The sequence below is a fragment of the Scyliorhinus canicula genome, chromosome 12 (genome assembly GCF_902713615.1).
Source record: "Scyliorhinus canicula chromosome 12, sScyCan1.1, whole genome shotgun sequence".
Classification (NCBI taxonomy): Eukaryota; Metazoa; Chordata; class Chondrichthyes; order Carcharhiniformes; family Scyliorhinidae; genus Scyliorhinus; species Scyliorhinus canicula.
In genome coordinates, this window is record NC_052157.1 from 62,545,799 (window position 1) to 62,569,270 (window position 23,472).

The 23,472-nt window shown below is 48.1% G+C and overlaps 1 protein-coding gene across 2 annotated transcripts in view; it reads left to right on the forward strand.

The window, feature by feature from the left end:
* The first annotated feature begins 270 nt into the window (after window positions 1-270).
* LOC119975234 overlaps window positions 271-23,472 on the forward strand; it is a 54,025-nt gene continuing 30,823 nt past the window's right edge. For both annotated transcript variants that reach the window (XM_038814891.1, XM_038814892.1), the window contains exons 1-4: window positions 271-782; window positions 12,318-12,410; window positions 20,190-20,300; window positions 21,432-21,554. In XM_038814891.1, the coding sequence (XP_038670819.1) occupies window positions 12,362-12,410; window positions 20,190-20,300; window positions 21,432-21,554 (283 nt within the window). In that variant the 5' untranslated portion in view covers window positions 271-782; window positions 12,318-12,361. The remainder of the gene's footprint in view (window positions 783-12,317; window positions 12,411-20,189; window positions 20,301-21,431; window positions 21,555-23,472) is intronic.

Sequence of the window (23,472 nt, forward strand, 5' to 3'; positions counted from 1 at the left end):
GTCCATTTTGTTTCTTTTTAGTCATCTCACGGACTTATCTTATATCCTTTAAGAGACAGTCCTTCCCCCTGAGCCCCTTTTGAGAAGCAAATTAAGGGGCAAGGGTTTTAGTCATGGTGCGAGGGGCCTAATAACCGTCCCCGAACACGTTCTCCATTTGAATTTTGGCATTAGGCCGAGTCCCGCCGCGCGCGCAGGATGTGAGGGGCGGGAATGTTGGGGGCAGCTGATTGGAGGCAGCTCTGCCTCGCGCGTGGGGCGAGGCGGAAAGCCGCGTCGTGATCGGCGGGCGGGCGGGGGTCTGACGGCCAGTCCGGCTATTTAAGGCGTGGGGACCAAAGTGGGTTCAGGGACAGACGCTATTAGGAGGTGCGAGGAAGAGGCCGAGGCAGGGGTTGCGTGGCAAGACGTAAAACACAAAGAAGGCGCACTCTTTCTAAGCATGAACTTACTCTGGTTAGGAGAGGGCTGTTTTTTTTAAATGAAAGCGCACCCAAAATAAACGGCAACCCCGAGGTTCCATCTGGATGCCAGTTTCTTGTGGGGTCAAAGGTCAACAAAAAATTGGCCAAGGCAGAACAACTAATGTGGCTCTCAGAACCGTTGGACTGTAAGGAGTAATTTGCCGCCCCTAAGAGGAGACTTAAGGGACGGGAGAAATTGAGATGAAGTTGTAGCGCAAGTCAGAGAGGCGTGCCACATTCAAAAGGGGCGCGGGAACCACGGCATGCTGTCAAATTGAAGCGGGACCGCGAACCATCTCTGAGCGTCGAGCTAGCCAGGTAAGAGGAAAGGGCAGGAGTTACATGCCACCCCCAACCCCCGCCAAATTGTCACGGTGCGTTTGGCCCACGGACGAGGAGAAAACGGCAACGTTGTTTCTGGATTGGGATTGATCCCTCGCCAAAAGGGAAGCCAGGGAGCAAGCCTCTTTGGCGCTGGGTCATTCAGCCGCTTTACAAAGGTTTGGTGGGGTTGTGGGCCTGCTGAGAGTAACCCCCCCTCCCCCGCCTCATCCTCCCCCTCCTCCTCCTCAAGATTCACAGATCCCGGGACATTACTTCTCTCTCAATCTCCTGGCCTGTTCCCAAGCCAGGTCAAAAACGTAATGTTCTAGAACTGTACAGAGAGACAGTGGGCTGGATTCGCCATTTTTGGAACTAAGTCCCCATGCCGTCAGGAAAACTGATCTTTTACGCAGGAAAACTGCCGCCAAAAGGCCACAGATTCCCTGTTCTGCAGGGGGCTAGCAGGCAGCCGCTGTAGCGCCCGCAGCTCCAGCTGCCGATACAGCCTCTCTTTTCTCTCCCCCCCCCCCCCTTTTCCGGGTTAGAGGCCGCGCATGCGCACGGCGGCGGCCTGCAGCGGCTAAGCTGTGCTCCATGGCGGACTCAACCCGTGGATCTGGACCGGCAAAATAGTGCCCCGCATCGGTCGCTCGCACGCCCTGGACCGCTCGCACACATAAGAACATAAGAACTAGGAGCAGGAGTAGGCCATCTGTCCCCTCGAGCCTGCTCCGCCATTCAATTAGATTATGGCTGATCTTTTGTGGACTCAGCTCCACTTTCCGGCCCGAACACCATAACCCTTAATCCCTTTATTCTTCAAAAAACTATCTATCTTTACCTTAAAAACATGTAATGAAGGAGCCTCAACTGCTTCACTGGGCAAGGAATGCCATAGATTCACAACTCTTTGGGTGAAGAAGTTCCTCCTAAACTCAGTCCTAAATCTACTTCCCCTTATTTTGAGTCTATATCCCCTAGTTCTGCTGTCACCCGCCAGTGGAAACAACCTGCCCGCATCTATCCTATCTATTCCCTTCATAATTTTAAATGTTTCTACAAGATCCCCCCCCATCCTTCTAAATTCCAATGAGTACAGTCCCAGTCTACTCAACCTCCTCATAATCCAACCCCTTCAACTCTGGGATTAACCTAGTGAATCTCCTCTGCACACCCTCCAGCGCCAGTACTTCCTTTCTCAAGTAAGGAGACTAAAACTGAACACAATACTCCAGGTGTGGCCTCACTAACACCTTATACAATTGCAACATAACCTCCCTAGTCTTAAACTCCATCCCTCTAGCAATGAAGGACAAAATTCCATTTGCCTTCTTAATCACCTGTTGCACTTGTAAACCAACCTTCTGTGACTCATGCACTAGCACACCCAAGTCTCTCTGGACAGCGGCATGCTTTAATATTTTATCGTTTAAATAATAATCCCGTTTGCTGTTATTCCTACCAAAATGGATTACCTCACATTTGTCAACATTGTATTCCATCTGCCAGACCCTAGCCCATTCACTTAACCTATCCAAATCCCTCTGCAGACTTCCAGTATCCTCTGCACTTTTCGCTTTACCACTCATCTTAGTGTCATCTGCAAACTTGGACACATTGCCCTTGGTCCCCAACTCCAAATCATCTATGTAAATTGTGAACAATTGTGGGCCCAACACGGATCCCTGAGGGACACCACTAGCTACTGATTGCCAGCCAGAGAAACACCCATTAATCCCAATTCTTTGCTTTCTATTAATTAACCAATCCTCTATCCATGCTACTACTTTACCCTTAATGCCATGCATCTTTATCTTATGCAGCAACCTTTTGTGTGGCACCTTGTCAAAGGCTTTCTGGAAATCCAGATATACCACATCCATCGGCTCCCCGTTATCTACTGCACTGGTAATGTCCTCAAAAAATTCCACTAAATTAGTTAGGCATGACCTGCCCTTTACGAACCCATGCTGCGTCTGCCCAATGGGACAATTTCTATCCAGATGCCTCGCAATTTCTTCCTTGATGATAGATTCCAGCATCTTCCCTACTACCGAAGTTAAGCTCACTGGCCTATAATTTCCTGCTTTCTGCCTACCTCCTTTTTTAAACAGTGGCGTCATGTTTGCTAATTTCCAATCCACCGGGACCACCCCAGAATCTAGTGAATTTCGGTAAATTATCACTAGTGCATCTGCAATTTCCCTAGCCATCTCTTTTAGCACTCTGGGATGCATTCCATCAGGGCCAGGAGACTTGTCTACCTTTAGCCCCATTAGCTTGCCCATCACTACCTCCTTAGTGATAACAATCCTCTCAAGGTCCTCACCTGTCATAGCCTCATTTCTATCAGTCGCTGGCATGTTATTTGTGTCTTCCACTGTGAAGACCGACCCAAATAACCTGTTCAGTTCCTCAGTCATTTCTTCATTTCCCATTATTAAAACTCCCTTCTCATCCTCTAAAGGACCAATATTTACCTTAGCCACTCTTTTTTGTTTTATATATTTGTAAAAACTTTTACTGTCTGTTTTTATATTCTGAGCAAGTTTACTCTCATACTCTACCTTACTCTTCTTTATAGCTTTTTTAGTAGCTTTCTGTTGCCCCCTTAAAGATTTCCCAGTCCTCTAATCTCCCAGCAATCTTTGCCACTTTATATGCTTTTTCCTTCAATTTGATACTCTCCCTTATTTCCTTAGATATCCACGGTCGATTTTCCCTCTTTCTACCGTCCTTCCTTTTTGTTGGTATAAACCTTTGCTGAGCACTGTGAAAAATCGCTTGGAAGGTTCTCCACTGTTCCTCAACTGTTCCACCGTAAAGTCTTAGCTCCCAGTCTACCTTAGCTAGTTCTTCTCTCATCCCCTTGTAATCTCCTTTGTTTAAACACAAAACACTAGTATTTGATTTTACTTTCTCACCCTCCATCTGTATTTTAAATTCCACCATATTGTGATCGCTCCTTCCGAGAGGATCCCTAACTATGAGATCATGAATCAATCCTGTCTCATTACACAGGACAAGATCTAGGACCGCTTGTTCCCTCGTAGGTTCCATTACATACTGTTCTAGGAAACTATCACGGATACATTCTATAAACTCCTCCTCAAGGTTGCCTTGACCGACCTGGTTAAACCAATCGACATGTAGATTAAAATCCCCCATGATAACTGCTGTACCATTTCTACATGCATCAGTTATTTCTTTGTTTATTGCCTGCCCCACCATATCGTTACTATTTGGTGGCCGATAGACTACTCCTATCAGTGACTTTTTCGCCTTACTATTCCTGATTTCCACCCAAATGGATTCAACCTTATCCTCCATAGCACCGATGTCATCCCTCACTATTGCCCGGATGTCATCCTTAAATAACAGAGCAACACCACGTCCCTTACCATCCACTCTGTCCTTCCGAATAGTTTGATACCCTCGGATATTTAACTCCCAGTCGTGACCATCCTTTAACCATGTTTCAGTAATGGCCACTAAATCATAGTCATTTACGATGATTTGTGCCATCAACTCATTTACTTTATTCCGAATACTACGAGCATTCAGGTAAAGTACACTTATGTTGGTTTTTTTACCTCTGTTTTGAATCTTAACATCTCCAGTTTTATTCCTTTTGTTATTACTGGGCCTATTCACTGAGCTCCCCTCAGTCACTGTACCTTGTACTGTCGCCCTTTTAGATTTTTAACTATGTCTTCTCTGCCTTGCACTTTTCCCCTTACTTCCTTTTGCTTCTGTCCCTGTTTTACTACCTTCCAACTTCCTGCATCGGTTCCCATCCCCCTGCCACATTAGTTTAAACCCTCCCCAACAGCTCTAGAAAACACCCCCCCTAGGACATTGGTTCCAGTCCTGCCCAGGTGCAGACCGTCCGGTTTGTACTGGTCCCACCTCCCCCAGAACCGGTCCCAATGCCCCAGGAATTTGAATCCCTCCCTCTTGCACCATCTCTCGAGCCACGCATTCATCCTATCTATCCTGACATTCCTACTCTGACCTGCTCGTGGCACTGATAGCAATCCTGAGATTACTACCTTTGAGGTCCTACTTTTTAGTTTAACTCCTAACTCCCTGAATTCCGCTTGTAGGACCTCATCCCGTTTTTTACCTATATCGTTGGTGCCTATGTGCACCACGACAGCTGGCTGTTCAACCCCCAGAATGTCCTGTAGCCGCTCCGAGACATCCTTGACCCTTGCACCAGGGAGGCAACATACCATCCTGGAGTCTCGATTGCGTCCACAGAACCGCCTGTCTATTCCCCTTACGATCGAGTCCCCTATCACTATAGCCCTGCCATTTCTCTTCCTGCCCTGCTGTGCAGCAGAGCCAGCCACGGTGCCATGAACCTGGCTGCTGCTGCTTTCCCCTGGTGAGCCATCTCCCTCAACAGTATCCAAAGCGGTATATCTGTTTTGCAGGGAGATGACCGCAGAGGACACGTGCACTGCCTTCCTACTCTTGCTCTTTCTTTTGGTCACCCATTTTCTATCTCCCTCATTAATTTTTACCTGCGGTGTGACCAACTCGCTAAACGTGCTATCCACGACCTCCTCAGCATCGCGGATGCTCCAAAGTGAGTCCATCCGCAGCTCTAGAGCCGTCAAGCGGTCTAACAAGAGCTGCAACTGAACACACTTCTTGCACGTGAAGGAGCCAGGGACAGTGGACGTGTCCCTGAGCTCCCACATCGCACACGAGGAGCATGACACGGGTCTGGGATCTCCTGCCATGTCTTAAACCCTAGGTAACTAAAACAACTAGAATTTCAAAGTAAAAATAAATAAATTAGACAATGAAAAGAAAAAGAGAAACTACTTACCAGTCACTTACCAGGGTTAAAAAGCACCTCCTCACACTCTGCACCGAATTACCTCACTGCACCAGATTACCAAGTTGCAATCCCCACTCTGGATGAGTCTCACTCCGCATGTGTCTCCTGGAAAAACCAACCCCGAATGAAGCCCCCCCCCCCCCCCCCCCCGACTGTGGCGGCCCCGGACTGAGTCCGCAGGATCCTGGATAGTGGGACCACACGAGTCCCACGCTGTTGTGAATTCGGACGTTCGGGGAAGGAGCATCATGGGGCGGGCCTCGGGCAATGGCCTGAGGCGGTGGATACTTGGCGTGGCATACTCCACGGATACACCAATTTTTGGGGGGGCGGAGAATTTTAAAACCGCGGTAAATCCAGCCCAGTGTTCGAGGAAAACTACCCAGACTGTTCTAGGAAAATGTCCCAGACAGACCACGTTCTAGGAAAATTGCCCAGGCAGTTAGTGTTTTAGGGGAATGGCTCATATAGACTGTGTTCTAGGAAACTACCCAGACAGATTGTTCTGGGAAAATGGTCCAGCCAGATAGAGTTCGAGGAAAACGTCCCAGGCACGCCGTGTTCTAGGAAAAAGGCCCATATAGACTGTGTTCGCGGAGAACAGCCCAGACGGATAGTGTTCTGGGAAAACAGCCCAGGCAGACTGTGTTCAAGCCAACTGCCCAGACAGACCGTGTTCTAGAAAATGGTGCAGTCCGTGTTCGAGGAAAGCTGCCCAGACAGATCCTGTTCGAGGAAAATGGGCTAGACTGTGTTTTAGAAAATGGCCCAGATTGGGTTCTAGGAAAACTGCCCAGACGGATTGTTTTCTAGGAAAACTGCCGAGACCATGTTATAGGAAAGCTTGCCAGGCAGACCGTGTTCTAGAAAAACGGCAGTGTTCCCAAAAAAGGGGACGGGTTCCAGAAAATTGTGCAGACCGTGTTCTAGAAACTTTAGACTGTGAGTCGAGTGTTCATGCAGTGTGGAGGTTTTTAATTCCTTAGACCACTTGCCCCCATGTACATGATTGCGGATGGATTGAAGTCACTCCCGCGTTCTTTCACCTACTCCATCTTTATTCACTTCTGTTTAAAACTCCACTTCCCATTTCAAATGGTTTTGCACATGAAAGCTTTTAGAATACAGAGGTGGAATATTGTTGGAATCTACATAGGATGCATATTGCAAAAAGAGGCTATTTAGCCCATCTGCTCTGGGCCAGTGTTCCTGTCTTGCATCAGCCCCATCCTCATCACCCCCACCCTTTCCATCTCATGTCCATCTCCTTTTACTCTACTCTCCCTCATGTGTTTATCCAGCTTCCCCTTAAATACGTCAATATTATTCAGCTCAACCACTCCCTATGAGAGGGAGTCCCACGTTCTCCCCACTCCCCGTGGGAGGGAGTTGCTCATTTTCCCCACTCGCTGGGGGGTGGGGGGCGGTGGTGAGTCGCACATGCTCCCCATTCCCCGTGGGAGTGGGCCCCGCATGCTCCCCACTCCCCATGGGAACGAGTCACATTCTCCCCACTCCCTGTGGGGGCAATTCCTGCTTTCTCTCTACTCCCCGTGGGGGCAATTCCTGCTTTCTCTCTACTCCCCGTGGGAACAAGTCCTGCATTCTCCCTACTCCCCGTGGGAATGAGTCCTACATTCTCCCCACTCCATGTGGGAATGAGCCCTGCTTTCTCCCCACTCCCAGTGGGAGCGGGTTCTGCGTTCTCCCCACTCTGTGGGAGTGGGTCCTGCGTTCTCCCCACTCTGTGGGAACGAGTCCTGCGTTCTCCCCACTCTGTGGGAACGAGTCCCCACTCTGTGGGAACGAGTCCTGCGTTCTCCCCACTCTGTGGGAACGAGTCCCGCATTCGCCACACTCCCTGTGGGAACGAGTCCCACGTTTTCCCCACTCCCCGTGGCAGCGAGTCCACATTCTCTCCACTTTGCATTCTCTTCACTCGCTGCGGGAACGATTCCCACATTTTCCCCACTCCCCGTAGGAACGGCATTCTCATCCGTTTTAAAAGAGTTTGAGGGGTTCTTCCAAGATCTTCTCTTGGACATTTTTGCCAATGTTACATGTTCACTCTTTCTTGTCCCAGGCAGTGGAACTAAAGGATGGGCTAAGTTTGGTATGTCTGTTCTGAGATCAACAACCTTTCATAAGACCAAGCTCAGGAGGTACTACGATCGGGCATCATTTCAGTGATATTCACCACTGTGCCCTTTTTAAAAATCCAATTATGTTTTTCAAATTAAGGGCAATTTAGCGTGGCCAATTCACCTACCCTTCACCTATTCACCTATGTTTTTGGGTTGTGGGGGTGAGATCTGCGCAGACACGGGGAGAATGTGCAAATTGCACCCGGACAGTGACCCAGGGCCGGGATCGAACCCAGATCCTCGGCACCATGAGGGAGCAGTGCTAACCAATGTGCCACCGCGCTGCCATGCTCAAATATTTAATTCCGCTCTGGCCTTGGGGAAGGAAGGTGCCTGTGGACTGGAGAACTGCTAATGTGGTCCCACTATTTAAGAAAGGTTGTAGAGATAAGCCAGGGAACTACAGACCAATGAGCATCACACCAATGGTAGGGAAACTATTGGAGAAGATTCTGAAGGAGAGAATCTATCTCCACTTGGAGAGGCAAGGTTTGTTCAGGAATAGTGAGCATGGCTTAATCAGAGGGCGGTCATGCCAAACAAATTTGATTGAATTTTTTGAACGTGTGACCAGGTGTGTAGATGAGGGTAGTGCAGTTGATGTAGTTTGACAAGGTCCCACATGGAAGACTTACAAAAGAGGCAAATGCACGTGGGATACAAGGTACCTTGACAAGGTGGATTCAAAATTGGCTTAGCTGTAGGAGACAGAGGGTGATGACAGACGGCTGCTTTAGTGTCTGGAAGCCAGTGTCCAGTGGCTTACCACCGGGATCTGTGCTGGGTCCCCTATTCTTTGTCATTTATATAAATTACGTAGATGACTATGGGGGGGTAGGATCAGTAAGTTTGTGGATGATACTAAGTTTGCGGATGGTTAACTGAGGTTGAGTGTCTTGGGTACAGGAAGATGGAATACAAATGGGCAGATGGAATTTAACTCTGAAAAGTGTGAGGTGAAACACTTCTTTAGAAGGAGTAATGTGACAAGGAAGTATTCAATGAATGACATGGCACTGGTACGTTCTGAGTAGCAAAGGGACCTTGGCTTGTTTGTCCATAGACCTCTGAATGCAGAAGGGCAGGTTAATAGGGTGAAAAAGGCACATGGGACACTTGCCGTTATCAATTAACACAGAGATTACAAAAGCAGGGAGGTCATGTTGGAATTGTATAGAACTTTGCTGAGGCCACAGTACTGTGTGTAATTCTGGTCACTACATTATAGGAAGGATGTGATTGCACTGGAGTGGGTGCAGAGGCAATTCACCAGGATGTTGCCCAGGATGGAACAATGAAGTTATGAAGAGAGGTTGGATAGGCTTGGGTTGTTTTCGCTAGAGTATAGAAGACTGAGGGCCGACCTGGTTGAGGTGGCAAGATTATGAGGGGCATGGACAGGGTGGATAGGGAGCAGGGTCAATTATGAGGGGACACAAGGTCAGGAGCAGGAAGTTTTGGGGGGAATTTGAGGAAAAACATTTTTGCCCAGAGAGTGGTGACCTTCTGGAATGCAATGCCTGGGAGGGTGGCGTGGCAGAAGCAGGTTGCCTCACATCCTTTAATAAGTGCCTGGATGGGCACAGTGCCACAATGGCGCAGTGGTTAGCACCTGGGGCCAGGTCGAACCCAGGTCCTCAGCCATGAAGCAGCAGTGCTAACCACTACGCCACTGTGCCGTCCTCAACTCTACATTATTACCTGTCGCCTCATAACCCTCCACTCCATTGCTGATCAAAACTCTAACTTGGCCTTGAACATATTCAATGAGTAGCAGCCTCCACTATTCACTGAGGGGAGAGAATTCCACAGACTAATGACCCTCTGCAAGAAGAAATTCTTCCCCATCTTCGTCTTCAATGGGAGGCCCCCTTACTCTGAAACTGATTCCTTCAATTCTGGATTCCCCCACAGAGCTGTACTGCACTTGGGAGTGTTGTGTGCAGTTTTAGTCTCCCTACCTAAGAAAATATATATTTGCCACAGAGGGAGAGCAGCAGAAATTCACCAGACTGATTTTTGGGATGGCAGGATTGTTGTATGAGGAGAGATTGGGTCGACTGCGTCTGTATTCATTTGAGTTTATAATAATCCTTATTAGTGTCACAAGTAGGCTTACATTAACATTGCAATGAAGTTACTGTGAAAATCCCCTAGTCGTCACATTCCGACGCCTGTTCCATACAGTGAGGGGGAATTCAGAATGCCCAAATCACCCAACAGCACATCTTTCGGGATTTGTGAGAGGAAGGAAACCCACGCAGACACGGGGAGACTGTGCAGTCTCCTCACAGACAGTGACCTAAACGGGGAATTGAACTTGGGACCTGAGCGCTGTGAAGCAACAGTGCTAAATTTAGTCAAAACGTGCGGTGGGCAGCCTGTGACCTGGGAACCCCATGAGGTCCAGCTGGGCTCTGACTGGTGTTACTGAGGTGATTCGGATGTAAAGCGAAGGCGAGTGAAGTGAGGTGCGAGCTGATTACATAACATTGACTGCAGGAGCTGTGTTCAGAACATTGACTGTGAGAGCCGTGTTCACAACATTGACTGTGAGAGCTGTGTTCAGAACATTGACTGTGAGAGCTGTGTTCAGAACATTGACTGTGAGAGCCGTGTTCACAACATTGACTGTGAGAGCCATATTCACAACATTGACTGAGAGCCATATTCACAACATTGACTGTGAGAGCCGTGTTCACAACATTGACTGAGAGCCATATTCACAACATTGACTGTGAGAGCCATGTTCACAACATTGACTGTGAGAGCCGTGTTCACAACATTGATCGTGCGAGCCGTGTTCACAACGTTGACCGTGAGAGCCGTGTTCACAACGTTGACCGTGAGAGCCGTGTTCACAACGTTGACCGTGAGAGCCGTGTTCACAACATTGACCGTGAGCTGTGTTCACAACATTGACTGTGAGAACCATATTCACAACATTGACTGTGAGAGCCATATTCACAACATTGACCGTGAGAGCCGTGTTCACAACATTGACTGTGAGAGCCATATTCACAACATTGACTGTGAGAGCCATATTCACAACATTGACTGAGAGCCATGTTCACAACATTGACCGTGCGAGCCGTGTTCACAACATTGACCGTGCGAGCCGTGTTCACAACGTTGACCGTGAGAGCCGTGTTCACAACGTTGACCGTGAGAGCCGTGTTCACAACATTGACAGTGAGAGTCGTGTTCACAACATTGACTGTGAGAGCCATATTCACAACATTGACTGTGAGAGCCATATTCACAACATTGACTGAGAGCCATATTCACAACATTGACTGTGAGAGCTGTGTTCACAACATTGACTGAGTGCCGTGTTCACAACATTGACCGTGAGAGCCGTGTTCATACCATTGACTGAGAGCCGTGTTCACAACATTGATCGTGCGAGCCGTGTTCACAACATTGATCGTGCGAGCCGTGTTCACAACATTGACCGTGAGAGCCGTGTTCACAACATTGACCGTGAGAGCCGTGTTCACAACGTTGACCGTGAGAGCCGTGTTCACAACATTGACCGTGAGAGCCGTGTTCACAACATTGACCGTGAGAGCCGTGTTCACAACATTGAGCATGAGCCGTGTTCACAACATTCAGTGTGATAGCCATGTGCTCCTTCTGTTTCCAAAGTAAATATTTATTTTATTTTTACCATTTGAAGTTGATAACAGTTCCATTAATATATAAATGATTGAGCATTTTCTTTTACTCACTATGAAATATTCAGCGTGTATTAAATGTATTTAATCTTATTCATGGGTCACGGTGAGTGAAAAAGCTCAATTTCAATCTTATGGCCTACTGAGATGAAGGAGGACCACTCGTGCAGCCCACTCACTAGCCCAGGTTGTCTGTCACTGAACAGGGATCAGAGTCTCGGGGTACGGTGCTGGCCATTTTGGACTGAGATGAGGAGGAACCATTTAATTCAGAGGATGGTGAACCTGTGAAATTATTTACGGGCTGGTGAGGCCTGACTATATTGAAATAGGAAATTGATTTCTAGATCCTACAGATGTCGAGGTGTTTAATGAGAGTGCGGAAGTGTGGTGTTAAGATAGAGGATCAACCATGATTGTATTGAATGTTGGAGCAGGCTCGAAAGGCTGAATAGTCACCTCCTCCTATTTTCTATGTCTCTATGAAACATCCTTTCCGTGTCCACCCTGCAAAGCCCCCAACAGAATTTTGTATGTTTCTATAAGATCAATTCTGATTCTTCTAAACTGCAATGGTTACCGGCCGAACCTGCTCAATCTTTCCTCAGCAGATAACCTTTCATCCGATGTAAATCTATCCCTTCTTATGTAAGCAGAGCAAAACGGCTCGATCAAGCTCATAAAGGAAGAAAACAGGTTTACTCCACCTGGCAAGGCTGGACTGGGAAATAAATTAAGACTGATGAATTGGCCATGTCCGGACACCTTGCACCGTTAATTCTGTTTAACAGTACCCTGCTTTAATGTTAATTCTCTATAAGGTACGTTACCTGATCTCTCCCCATTGTATATTCAGTACGGATAAACCACCAGACAGGGACGAGAAGGAAACAAAATACAATGAAGATTTTATTGGTAGCCTCCATTCTCTGCAATGTCCATCTTCGAGGTAAGAATTGCTGATCATAGCAGCGGATAGCACTGGGATTGCGACGCTGAGGACCCAGGTTTGAATCCCGGCCCTGGGTCACTGTTCGTGTTGAGTGTATATTCTCCCCATGTCTGTGTGGGTTTCATCCCCACAACCCAAAAGATGTGCCGGTTAAGTGGATTGGCCATGCTAAATTACCCCTTAATTAAAAAAAAATAATTGGGTATTCTAAATTTATTAGAAAAAAAAATGTGGGAAGTGGGTTTACCTGGTTATTGCTTTTTGGCATCGGAGAATAATTGGCCAGAGAAGGGCAATTGTTCCCGGCCTCTCGGTAGCTCATCAGCTCTGGCTCACCCTCGCCTTTGAGAGAAAAGGGCGGCGGGGATTCGAGCACTAGCCTCGGTGACGTGACCCAAAATCTTGGCTACTGCACCAGCAACCCATTCCATGAGTGTGTAGGAGGTGCCAGCCTTGAAAACCTAGGCCATGACCACCCTCTCCGGTGGAATGGAAAGAAGATCCTGTGGCCACTTTTTTGAAGAAGAGGGAATGGGGAGAGGTTGCTTAGCAGCCCCCCCTGCTGACCCCTCCCCAATGTCCTGACGTCCAATCCGTGTCTTTCAACCGGCATCACTGAAAGGCAAACAATCTGAATCATTAATCATGTTGTGTAATCATTAAACTAGTGGAAGTTTTCTGTGCGCAGATTAGCTGCCGTGCTTCTCGCATTACAACAGTGACTTTGCCTTATGCTACATCATTGACTAATGGGTTGAGATGGACAAGAGTAAAGTGGTAGGATTGGAGAGAAGGAAAGCAACAGCCAAAATAATCTTGAAATGATTGCCACTGGTGGGACAGAGCATGAAGCCTATTTTAAAAAGATTATCTAAAGATTATAAATTATCATCTACTTGGTCAAAGCTGCAAGATGAAAATTCTAAATTGGGCAGCTACAGTTTAAAATGTATAGAAAGGGCACCTCAGTGTAGCGCATGCCCCCATTAACTCAAAGTTATTACAATGATGCAGCTCTTCCTTGACGCTTTCCCTCTGTCTGATTGATGCTCAGTAACTGCAAAACTAAAGAAAATAAAGATTTTTATTCGGAGTTTTCATCTCACTGGGGGTGGGGGGTGTAGGCCTTTAGGTCAGTCCACATCCAATAACCTGTTCTGAAAACTCTGCTCATGTTTTGACAGCTGTGACAATTCACCCATAGCAGCTGATACAGTCCACAACATCTTAAATCAATGAACAACATTCTAAACCAAGCCTAGTACGACGATCCCTCCCCAAAAATAGTCAGTTCGCCCTATTTCTCCATTAATGGTTCCTTTAAAAAAAATCCCAGGAACTGCATCTTATCCAAAACATAATCAATGCTTCCTTTGGTTGTATCCTATCTGTGCACCAAGTTTTATTGAAATCTATCCATTACTTTTTGAGATATTGTTGACAGAAAAGGTGGGCTGAAAACATTACACATGCCCACCTTCTGCAGCTGAGGTAATGAAAAAGGCTATTGAAATTTTGGCTCTCACCTAAGTGGACTGGCATATAAAGGGGTGAGACTTCATCTGGAGTATTGGTGTTCAGCTCTGGGCTCTGTACCTTGGGAAAGATATAACGTGCCATCCGGGGCAGCAGCGCTGATTTTCCAGAACGATCTCGGGGCTAAAAGGGGTCAATTCTGAGGACAGGTTGCAAAGACCAGGCTTTTGTAATGCCTCCAGTCTGGAAGATTAGTTGAGGGAGGTTGAAGATGATTAAAGAATTTGATAGTGTCGAAAGAGAGAAACTATTTACTCTGGTGGGTCAGGTGAGAGTCTGGAATAAGGGGGGCAGAACGTTGAAGCGCTTCCTCACACAAAGGGAGAGAAATCCGGAACTTTCTCCACTTTCAACTCCCCTTTCTACCTCTGTAACAGGGCCTCTTTACCATCGGCAGCTTCCCCTCCATACAAACTTGTCTCTAATTTCCAAAAGAAGGCCTTGGGGACAAAGATCGGGAGGGTCTGGAAAACAAACTGGAACCTTGGCCGCACATTCATTTTAACGACCTGCATCCTCCCTGCCAGTGTCAGGTGTAGTGTATCTCATCTCCCGATCTCTTGAAATCCCCCTGATCTTCTCCACCAACATTGTCAAATTCCACTTGTGCATCGTAGCCCATTCCCTCATCACCTGGTTCCCCAAATACCTAAACCTTTCCCTAGCCACCTTAAATGGCAAAGCCCCCAAGTTGCCCAGCCCCGCCGCAATCACCGGAAACACCTCACTCTTCCTGGCATTCAACTTATACCCAGCGGTTTCTCCAAAGCCTGCCTCCTCTCTTCCTCCAACCTTCGGAAACTTCAATCCGTCCAGGAACCGTCCCATATCGACTTCTTTGCCACCTGGCTTCGCCCTACATAACTTCTCATTGTACTCCCGGAACACCTCTTTTATCTTCCCCGAATCTGACACTATTTCCCCCCCTCTCCGTCCTCACCGTTAAAATCTCCGTGGCGCAGTCTGCCTTCTCGGCTGATGGGCCAACATGTGGCTCGTTTCTCCCCATATTCGTATTGAGCCCCTTCGCACTCTCAACTGCTCCATTGCCTTCCCCGTAGTCAGCGTATCAAACTGCCCTGCAACATCTTCCTCTCCGCCAACAACTCTCCAATGGGGGGCCCCATGCATCTTCTGTCCACCTCAACTGTCTCATCCAACGGGCAGCATGGTGGTGCAATGGTTAGCACTGCTGCCTCACGGCACCAAGGTCCCAGGTTCAATCCCAGCTCTGGGTCATTGTCAGAACATAGAACATACAGTGCAGAAGGAGGCCATTTGGCCCATCGAGTCTGCACCGACCCACTTAAGCCCTCATTTCCATCCTATCCCCGTAACTCAATAACCCCATCCTAACCTTCTTGGACACTAAGAGCAATTTAGCATGGCCAATCCACCTAACCTGCAAGTCTTTGGACTGTGGGAGGAAACCGGAGCACCCGGTGGAAACTCACGCAGACACGGGGAGAATGTGCAGACTCTGCACAGACAGTGACCCAGCTGAGAATTGAACCTGGGACCCTGGCGCTATGAAGCCACAGTGCTATCCACTTGTGATACCATGCTGCACACAAAGATGTGCAGGATAGGTGGATTGGCCACTCTAAAATTGTCCCTTAATTGGAAAAAATGAATTGGGTACTCTAAATTTATAAAAGAAACGTAAAAAACTTTCTCATCCAACAGCCGTCCATACTCCTCCCACTGCCTCCTGCCCCTTTGTGCCTTTAACAAGGTAATCTCCCCTCGGACCACCACCTTCAATTCCTTCCAGAATGTGGCTGCCGACATCTCACTATTCTGATCTATTTCCACATACCCCCCAGATTGCCAACCTCACCTTTTCACAGAACCCCTTGTCTGCCAACAAACCCGAATTTAGCCTCCACCCCGGCCTCTGGACCTGTCCCTCACTGAGCCTCACCTCAGCCAATGCGTTGCGTCATTGGATATCACAATTCCCGCAAACTCCTCCCCCACTACCCCAACAGCACCACCTGGCTCACCACACAGAGATCAATTCACGAGTACAGTGTATACACTTGTGAGAAGAAGGAGTAATTTCCTTACCGCATCCCACCCCAGGTTTACCCTCCTGATTCTGCGTAACAGACATGAGGGACTGAATGGGGCCTCCTCCTGTTCCTGTGTAACAGGGTCGAGGAGGCTGAATGAGATCTCCTGTTCCTGTGTAACGGTCTCGAGGGGGCTGAATGAGGTCACCTGTTCTGTGTAACAGGGAGAGGATTGAATGGGGCCTTCTCCTGATCCTGTGTAACAGACTCGAGGGGCTGAATGGGGCCTCCTCCTGGTCTGTGCAACAGGCTCGAGGAGGCTGAATGAGGTCTCCTGCTCTTGTGTAACAGACGCGAGGGGGTTGAAGGGCCTCTTCCTATTTCTGTCAGTGGTGTCGTCTTTCGGATGAGGTAATTGCATTGAGGCCCCTGCCTGTCCTCTGGGCTGGGGGTTGAAGTTTCTACCTGACTTTTACTTGAAAGATGAGCAGGAGTGGTGTCAGAACCCCTGAAGCCAGTATTTAGCCTGCACCAGCATCACTTAGACAAAGTGATGATCTGATTTTTAAGACCATAAGACATAGAGCAAAATTAGGCCACTCGGCCCATCAAGTCTGCTCTGCCATTCAATCATGGCTGATATTTTCCTCATCCCCATTCTCTTGCCTTCTCCCCATAACCCCTGATACACTTATTAATCAAGAACCTATCTATCTCTATCTTAAAGATCCCAGTGATTTGGCCTCCACAGCCTTCTGCGGCAGAGTTCCACAGATTCACCACCCTCTGGCTGAAGAAATTCCTCCTCATCTCTGTTTTGAAGGATTGTCCCTTTCTTCTGAGATTGTATCCTCTGGTTCTAGTTTTTCCCTACAAGTGGAAACATCCTCTCCATGTCCACTCTATCTAGGCCTCTCAGTATCCTGTAATTTTCAATAAGATCTCCCCTCATTCTTCTAAACCCAGAGTCCTCAACCGTTCCTCATACGGCAAGCTCTTCATTCCAGGGATCATTCTTATGAAACTTCTCTGGACCCTTTCCAAGGCCAGCACGTCCTTCCTTAGATACGGGGCCCAAAACTGCTCACAGTACTCCAAATGGGGTCTGACCAGAGCCATATATAGCCTCAGAAGTACATCCCTGGTCTTGTATTCAAGCCTTCTTGACATGAATGCTAACATTGAATTTGCCTTCCTACCTGCCGACTGAATCTGCATGTTAACCTTAAGAGAATCTTGAACAAGGACTCCCAAGTTCCTTTGTGCTTCTGATTTCTAATCTATGCCTCCATTCCTCCATCCAAATTGCATAGCCTCACACTTTTCCACATTGTATTCCATCTGCTATTTCTTTACCCACTCTCCTAGCCTGTCCAAGTCCTTCTGCAGCTCCCCTGCTTCCTCAATACTACCTGTCCCTCTACAGATCTTTGTATCATCTGCAAACTTAGCAACAGTGCCTTCAGTTCCTTCTTCCAGATCATTAATGTAAATTGTGAAAAGTTGTGGTCCCAGCACATACCCCGGAGGCACGCCATTAGTCACCGGCTACCATCCTGAAAATGACCCCTTTATCCCCACTCTCTGCCTTCTGCCAGTCAGCCAATCCTCTATCCATGCCAGGATCTTACCCTTAACACCATGGGCTCTTAACCTATTTAAATGTCTCCTTAGCTGCACCTTGTTAAAGGCCTTTTGGAAATCTAAATAAATCACATCCACTGGTTCTCCTTTGTCTAACTTCCTTGTTATCTTCTCTAGAAACTCTAATGGATTTGGCAGACATGACCTCCCCTTGACGAAGCCGTGCTGACTCAGTCCTATTTTATCATGCACTTGCAAGTACTCTGCGATCTCATCTTTAATAATGGACTCTAAAATCTTACCAAATGAACAACGTCAGGCTAACCGGCCTATAATTTCCTTTTTTCTGCCTCCCTCCCTTAAACAGCAGTGTACATTAGCCACTTTCCCGTCCTCTGGACCCTCCCTGCCTACAGTGATTCCTCAAAGATCACCACCAATGCTTACTCAATCTCCTTAGCTATCTCTTTTAGAACCCTGGGCTGTAGTCCATCCAGTCCAGGTGATTTATCCACCTTCAGAGATTTCAGTTTCCCAGAACCTTCTCTTTAGTGATGGCCACAACACTCACCTGTGCCTCCTGATTCTTCTGGAGCACTGGGGCTGGTTTAGCTCACCAGGCTAAATCGCTGGCTTTTAAAGCAGACTAAGCAGGCCGGCAGCACGGTTCGATTTCCGTACCAGCCTCCCCGGACAGGTGCGGAATGTGGCGACTAGGGGCTTTTCACAGTAACTTCATTGAAGCCTACTCGTGACAATAAGCGATTTTCATTTTTTCATTTTCACTGGTGTCTTCCACTGTGAAGACTGATGCGAAGTAACTATTCAGTTCCTCTGCCATTTCTTTGTTTCCTATTGTTGCTTCTGTAGCCACTTTTTCCAGTCCAATATCTATTTTTGTCTCTCTCTTACCTTTTCTAAATAGAAAAAAAACTCTTCCTATCTTGTTTCATATTACTAGCTAGCTTACACTCACATTTCATCTTCTGCCCCTTTATTGCTTTTTTAGTTGTCCTCTGCTCTCGTTTAAAGGCTTTCAAATCCTCTGGCTTCCCACTAATCCTTGCCACTTTGTATGGTTTTTTGTTTGGCATTTATGCTGTCCCTGACTTCTCTCATTAGCCATGGATGCCTTGTCCTCCCCTTGGCATTTTTCCTCCTCCTTGGGATGAATTTCTGTTGTGCCTGTCAAATAACCGCCAAAAACTCCTGCCGTTGTTGCTCCACTGTCTTCCCTGCAAGGATCCTTTTCCAATCAACTCTGGGCAGCTCCTCCCTCATGTCTTTGTAGTTACCTTTATTTAATTGTAATACCATTACATCTTATTCCATCTTCTCCCTCTCAAACTGAAGGGTAAATTCTATCATATTGTGGTCACTAAAGGTTCCTTCACCTTAAGATCCCTAATCAAGTCTGCCTCATTACACATCGCCAAATCCAGAATTGCCTGTTCCCTAGTAGGCCCTGTCACAAACTGCTCCAAAAAAACATCTCTTGGGCATTCCACAAATTCTTTTTCTTGGAATCCACTACCAACCTGCTTTTCCCAGTCCACCTGCATATTGAAGTCTCCTGTGATTATTGTAATATTGCCTTTTTTACATGCCTTTTCTATCTCCTGATTTATTTTCTGCCCCACATCCTGACTACTGTTAGGGGGCCTAAACATAACTCCCATCAGGGTCTTTTTACCTTTGTGATTCCTCAACTCTCCCCACAGAGATTCTATGTCTTCCGATCCTATATCACTCCTTGCTATCGATTTAACTTCATTCCTGACTGACAATGCAACCCTGTCCCCTTTGTCCATCTGCCTGTCATTTCGATAGGACACATATCCTTGTATATTAGATCCCAGCCCTGATCCGCTTGTAGCCACGTCTCTATGATTCCCACAACATCATACCGGCCAATTTCAATGTGCGCAGCACGCTCATTTATCTTGTTCCCTATACTGCACGCATTTAGGTACAACACCCTCAGTCCTGCATTGAATACTTCCCTTCTCACATTTGTCACCATTTTTGCTCTGCCTGCGGGTGATGTTGTTCTCTTATTTTTGTTCTCCATTTTCCCTTCAGTTATGACACCTTCTAAGCTAACATTCTGGTTCCCAACCCCCTGCCATCCTAGTTTAAATCCTCTCGAGTGACTCTAGCAAACCTCCCAGATTTTTAGCATACCGCTGTTTGTAGGAGCTTTGTATAAGCAAATTGCCTGTGGTATTTTTCATAATTAAGCCTCAAAAGGTGCATCAGTTGCTGTGAAGTGCCTTCGGAAATCCCAACCTTCTGAAAGTGCAGTAGAGATGCATGTCTTTCCTTTAATTATGAACGTTTGACAGGAAAAGTGATTTGGGACGGAATTCTCCAGTGTTCGCTTGCGATGGGATTCTCTGTTCCTGTTGGCAGTGCACCCCTGCCCTGCAGATTTCCGGCAGTGTGGGATGGCTTCAATGGGAAATCCCATGGACAAGCGGCGGGAGCAGAGAATCATGCCACCAGCGAACGGTGCGCTGCCGGGAAACACGCAGCCTGGGGGACTGGGGAGATTCTGTGAGCTGGCTTACTGGGCCGTTTCTGAATGGTCTTTTCTGACCCACTTCATCCGAACTGCTCCTCGCTTCTCCTCCTGTTCTAGTGTTTGCATTCAAATGCAAGAAGTGTCTGATCCTGCCTAATCCCAGATGTGAGGATGTCAACTGCGAAAGCCCTGACGTCTGCGTGTCAGTCTTGTCACAGGCAGCTGAAGGTAAGGTTTGGGAGGGGACATTTGTCACAACTTCATCCCTGTGGAGAAACAGGCCACTCAGGGCCGAGCCAGCTTCCCTCTGCATGAGCGTTGAATGACCTCCTCCTGTAGACACTGAGATCAATGCTTCACTCCTTGCGCACACCAGCACCCGCTGAATGCTACCTGGCAGGCATGCATGACCGGCTCCTGCCTCCCCATGCTTGACGGTCAAGTAGGCCTGCATGACCTCTGACCTCGACCCTTGCCTGCACCCCGTTGCCTGCACCGGCTATGATGCTAAAATGCAGCAGCATGTCACGCTCCCGCACCACCTGCACAGATAACTCTTGAGTGCCAATGGTCGTTCATCTCAACAATAAATGCTATTGCACAGTATTCCGCATCACTGCTATTTTCCACCGCTGCGGCACCCTTTACATTGCTGCAACAACATCCCGTTACACTTTGTATTCCTTTGTGCATGGGATGTGGGCATTGCTGGCAAGGCTAACAGTTATTACTCATCCCTCATTGGGAGTGTATAAGAGTTAACCATATTTGGAAGTGTTTGTGGAGATGCAGGTCCATGAGACCATGTAATGATGCCACATTTCCTTCTGTGAAGGAGCAGATAGGTTTTTAGCGACAAGGTCATCCATGAATTAATTCCAGATTTTTATTGAATTCAAGTTTCACTAGCTGCCACGGTGGGATTTGAAGCCTAGTCTCTGGATTACTATCCCAGTGGTAATACCGCTGCGCCACTGCCTCCACAAAGCTGTGCTAACGCAATGAGCATCCAAAGGGTGTCCCCTCACACCAGGAGCTGGCTGTACATATTTAAATGATCTTAGCTTTGTAATGGTACACCAATAGGGACCCTGCCAAGATTCTCAGCTGGCGTGATTCTCAGTTTTGCCGGCGCCCGGGGGTTTCCCGACGGCGTGGGGCTGCCCCACAATGGGAAATCCCATTGAACAACTGACGTAACGGAGAATCCCGTCGGCGGGTCGGGGCAGAAATGTGGCGCAGCAGGGTGGAGAATCCAGCCCCTGTTTCCAAACAAGATTTGGAGACTGGAGAAAGCATTGCAAAAGGGCCTGAATGAGCTGAGGAAAACTTTTGACACTGATGCATTTTTTTTTCCAGCTAATTACACTGGGAGGGCGTGTGAGTTTGTGGAGCACTGTGGCACATCCTTAAACACCGGCAGCGTCACACAGAGCATCATATGCTGCCGGACTGACTTCTGCAACAATCACACCCTGCCAGGTAATACTGGGCAGCCAGGAAGCTGCGTTCCACTTGACAGGACTGGAGCACTAGTCACTATGCAGGGTGGGCAACGCCCTCTCCTCTTGACTCCATGGGTCACGGGACTGAGTCCCAATCCCAAAACCTGATCACTCAACCTGACTCGATGGTCAAGATGCAGCAGTGAGGGAATGCTGCATTGTTGGAGAGACAACACTGGGAGTGCTGCACTGTTGGAGAGTCAGTACTGAGGGAATCACTGACTGACAGAGGGTCAGGACTGAGGGTATGCAGAGGGCACTGTCAGTACTGAGGGAGTGCTGCACTGTTCGAGGGTCAGTGACAAGGGTGTGCTGCAATGTCAGAAGGTCAGTACTATCTATGAGTATGGAGAGAAGGCAGAATTCTTGCACAGCAGCTTAGAAAGAGGGAGGCAGCCAGGGAGATAGGGAAAGTAAATGACGGAGATGGGAACCTGGTTGGAGATTCAGCAGGGGTGAATAAGGCATTTAGGGATTTCTACAGTAGGCTGTATAGGTCGGAACCTCCTACGGGGCGGAGGGGATGAGGCACTTCTTGGGGGGGCTGAATTTCCCAAAGGTGGAGGGGAGCTAGTAAAAGGGCTGGGTTCCCTGATCGGGTTGGAAGAGATAGTGGAGGGTCTGAAGGCCATGCAGGCGGGTAAAGCCTCGGGGCCGGACGGGTACCCAGTGAAGTTTTATAAAATGTTCTCTGGGATATTGGGGCCGGTGTTATGAGGATGTTCAATGAGGCAAGGGAAAGAGGGGTGCTGCCCCCGACAATGTCACAGGCCATGATTTTGCTGATTCTGAAGCGGTACAAGAACCCGGAGCTGTGTGGGTCCTACAGGCCAATATCCCTGTTGAATGTGGACGTCAAACTGCTGACCAAAATGTTGTCCTCCAGCATTGAGGATTGTGTTCCGGACATTATTGGGGAGGACCAGATGGGGTTTGTTAAGGGTAGGCAGTTGGTGGCCAATGTGAGAAGGCTGTTAAATGTGATCATGATGCACCGGAAGGTAGGGAGGTGGAGTTAGTGATTGCAATGGATGCAGTAAAGGCTTTTGATCGGGTAGAATGGGATTATCTGTGGGAAGTACTGGGACGGTTCGGAATTGGGCAGGGCTTTATTGACTGGTCAGGTTGCTGTATCAGGCTCCTGTGGCAAGGACAGGGATGCCCCTTCAACCCATTGTTGTTTGTGCTAGCTATAGAGCCGTTGGCAATTGCTCTGAGAGCCTCAAGGGGCTGGTCGCGGGGGGGGTGGTGGTGCACAGAGTCTCGCTCTATGCAAACGACCTGCTTCTATATGTGTTGGACCCGTTAGAGGGGATGGAAGAAGTCATAAGGATTCTAGGTGAATTTGGCCGGTTTTCGGGGTATAAGCTAAATCTGGGAAAACTGAGATATTTGCTGTCCAGGCGAGGGGACAGGAGAGGCGATTGGGGGAACTGCAGTTTAGATTAGTAGGGGGAAGCTTTAGGTACCGAAGCATTCAAGTGGCGCGGGAATGGGACCGGCTGCATAAATTAAATCTGGCCCGGCTAGTAGACCAAATGAAGGACGATTTTCGAAGATGGGATGCGCTCCTGTTGTCATTAGCTGGGAGGGTGAAGATGATGGTCCTCCCGAGATTCCTTTCAGGTTCCAATGTCTCCCCATCTTTATTCTGTGGTCCCTTTTTAAACGGGTCAACAAAGTGATCTCTGGCTTTGTCTGGGCAGGCAAGACCCCACGGGTAAGGAAGGTAATGCTTGAGCGGGGTCGGAGAGAGGGCGGGCTGGCGCAGCCAAATTTTAGTAACTTACTGGGCGGCGAATATAGCCATGATCAGGAAGTGGGTGGTGCGGGAGGGGTCGGCATGGGAGCGTATGGAAGCGGCTTCATGCAAGGGCACCAGTCTGGGGGCGTTG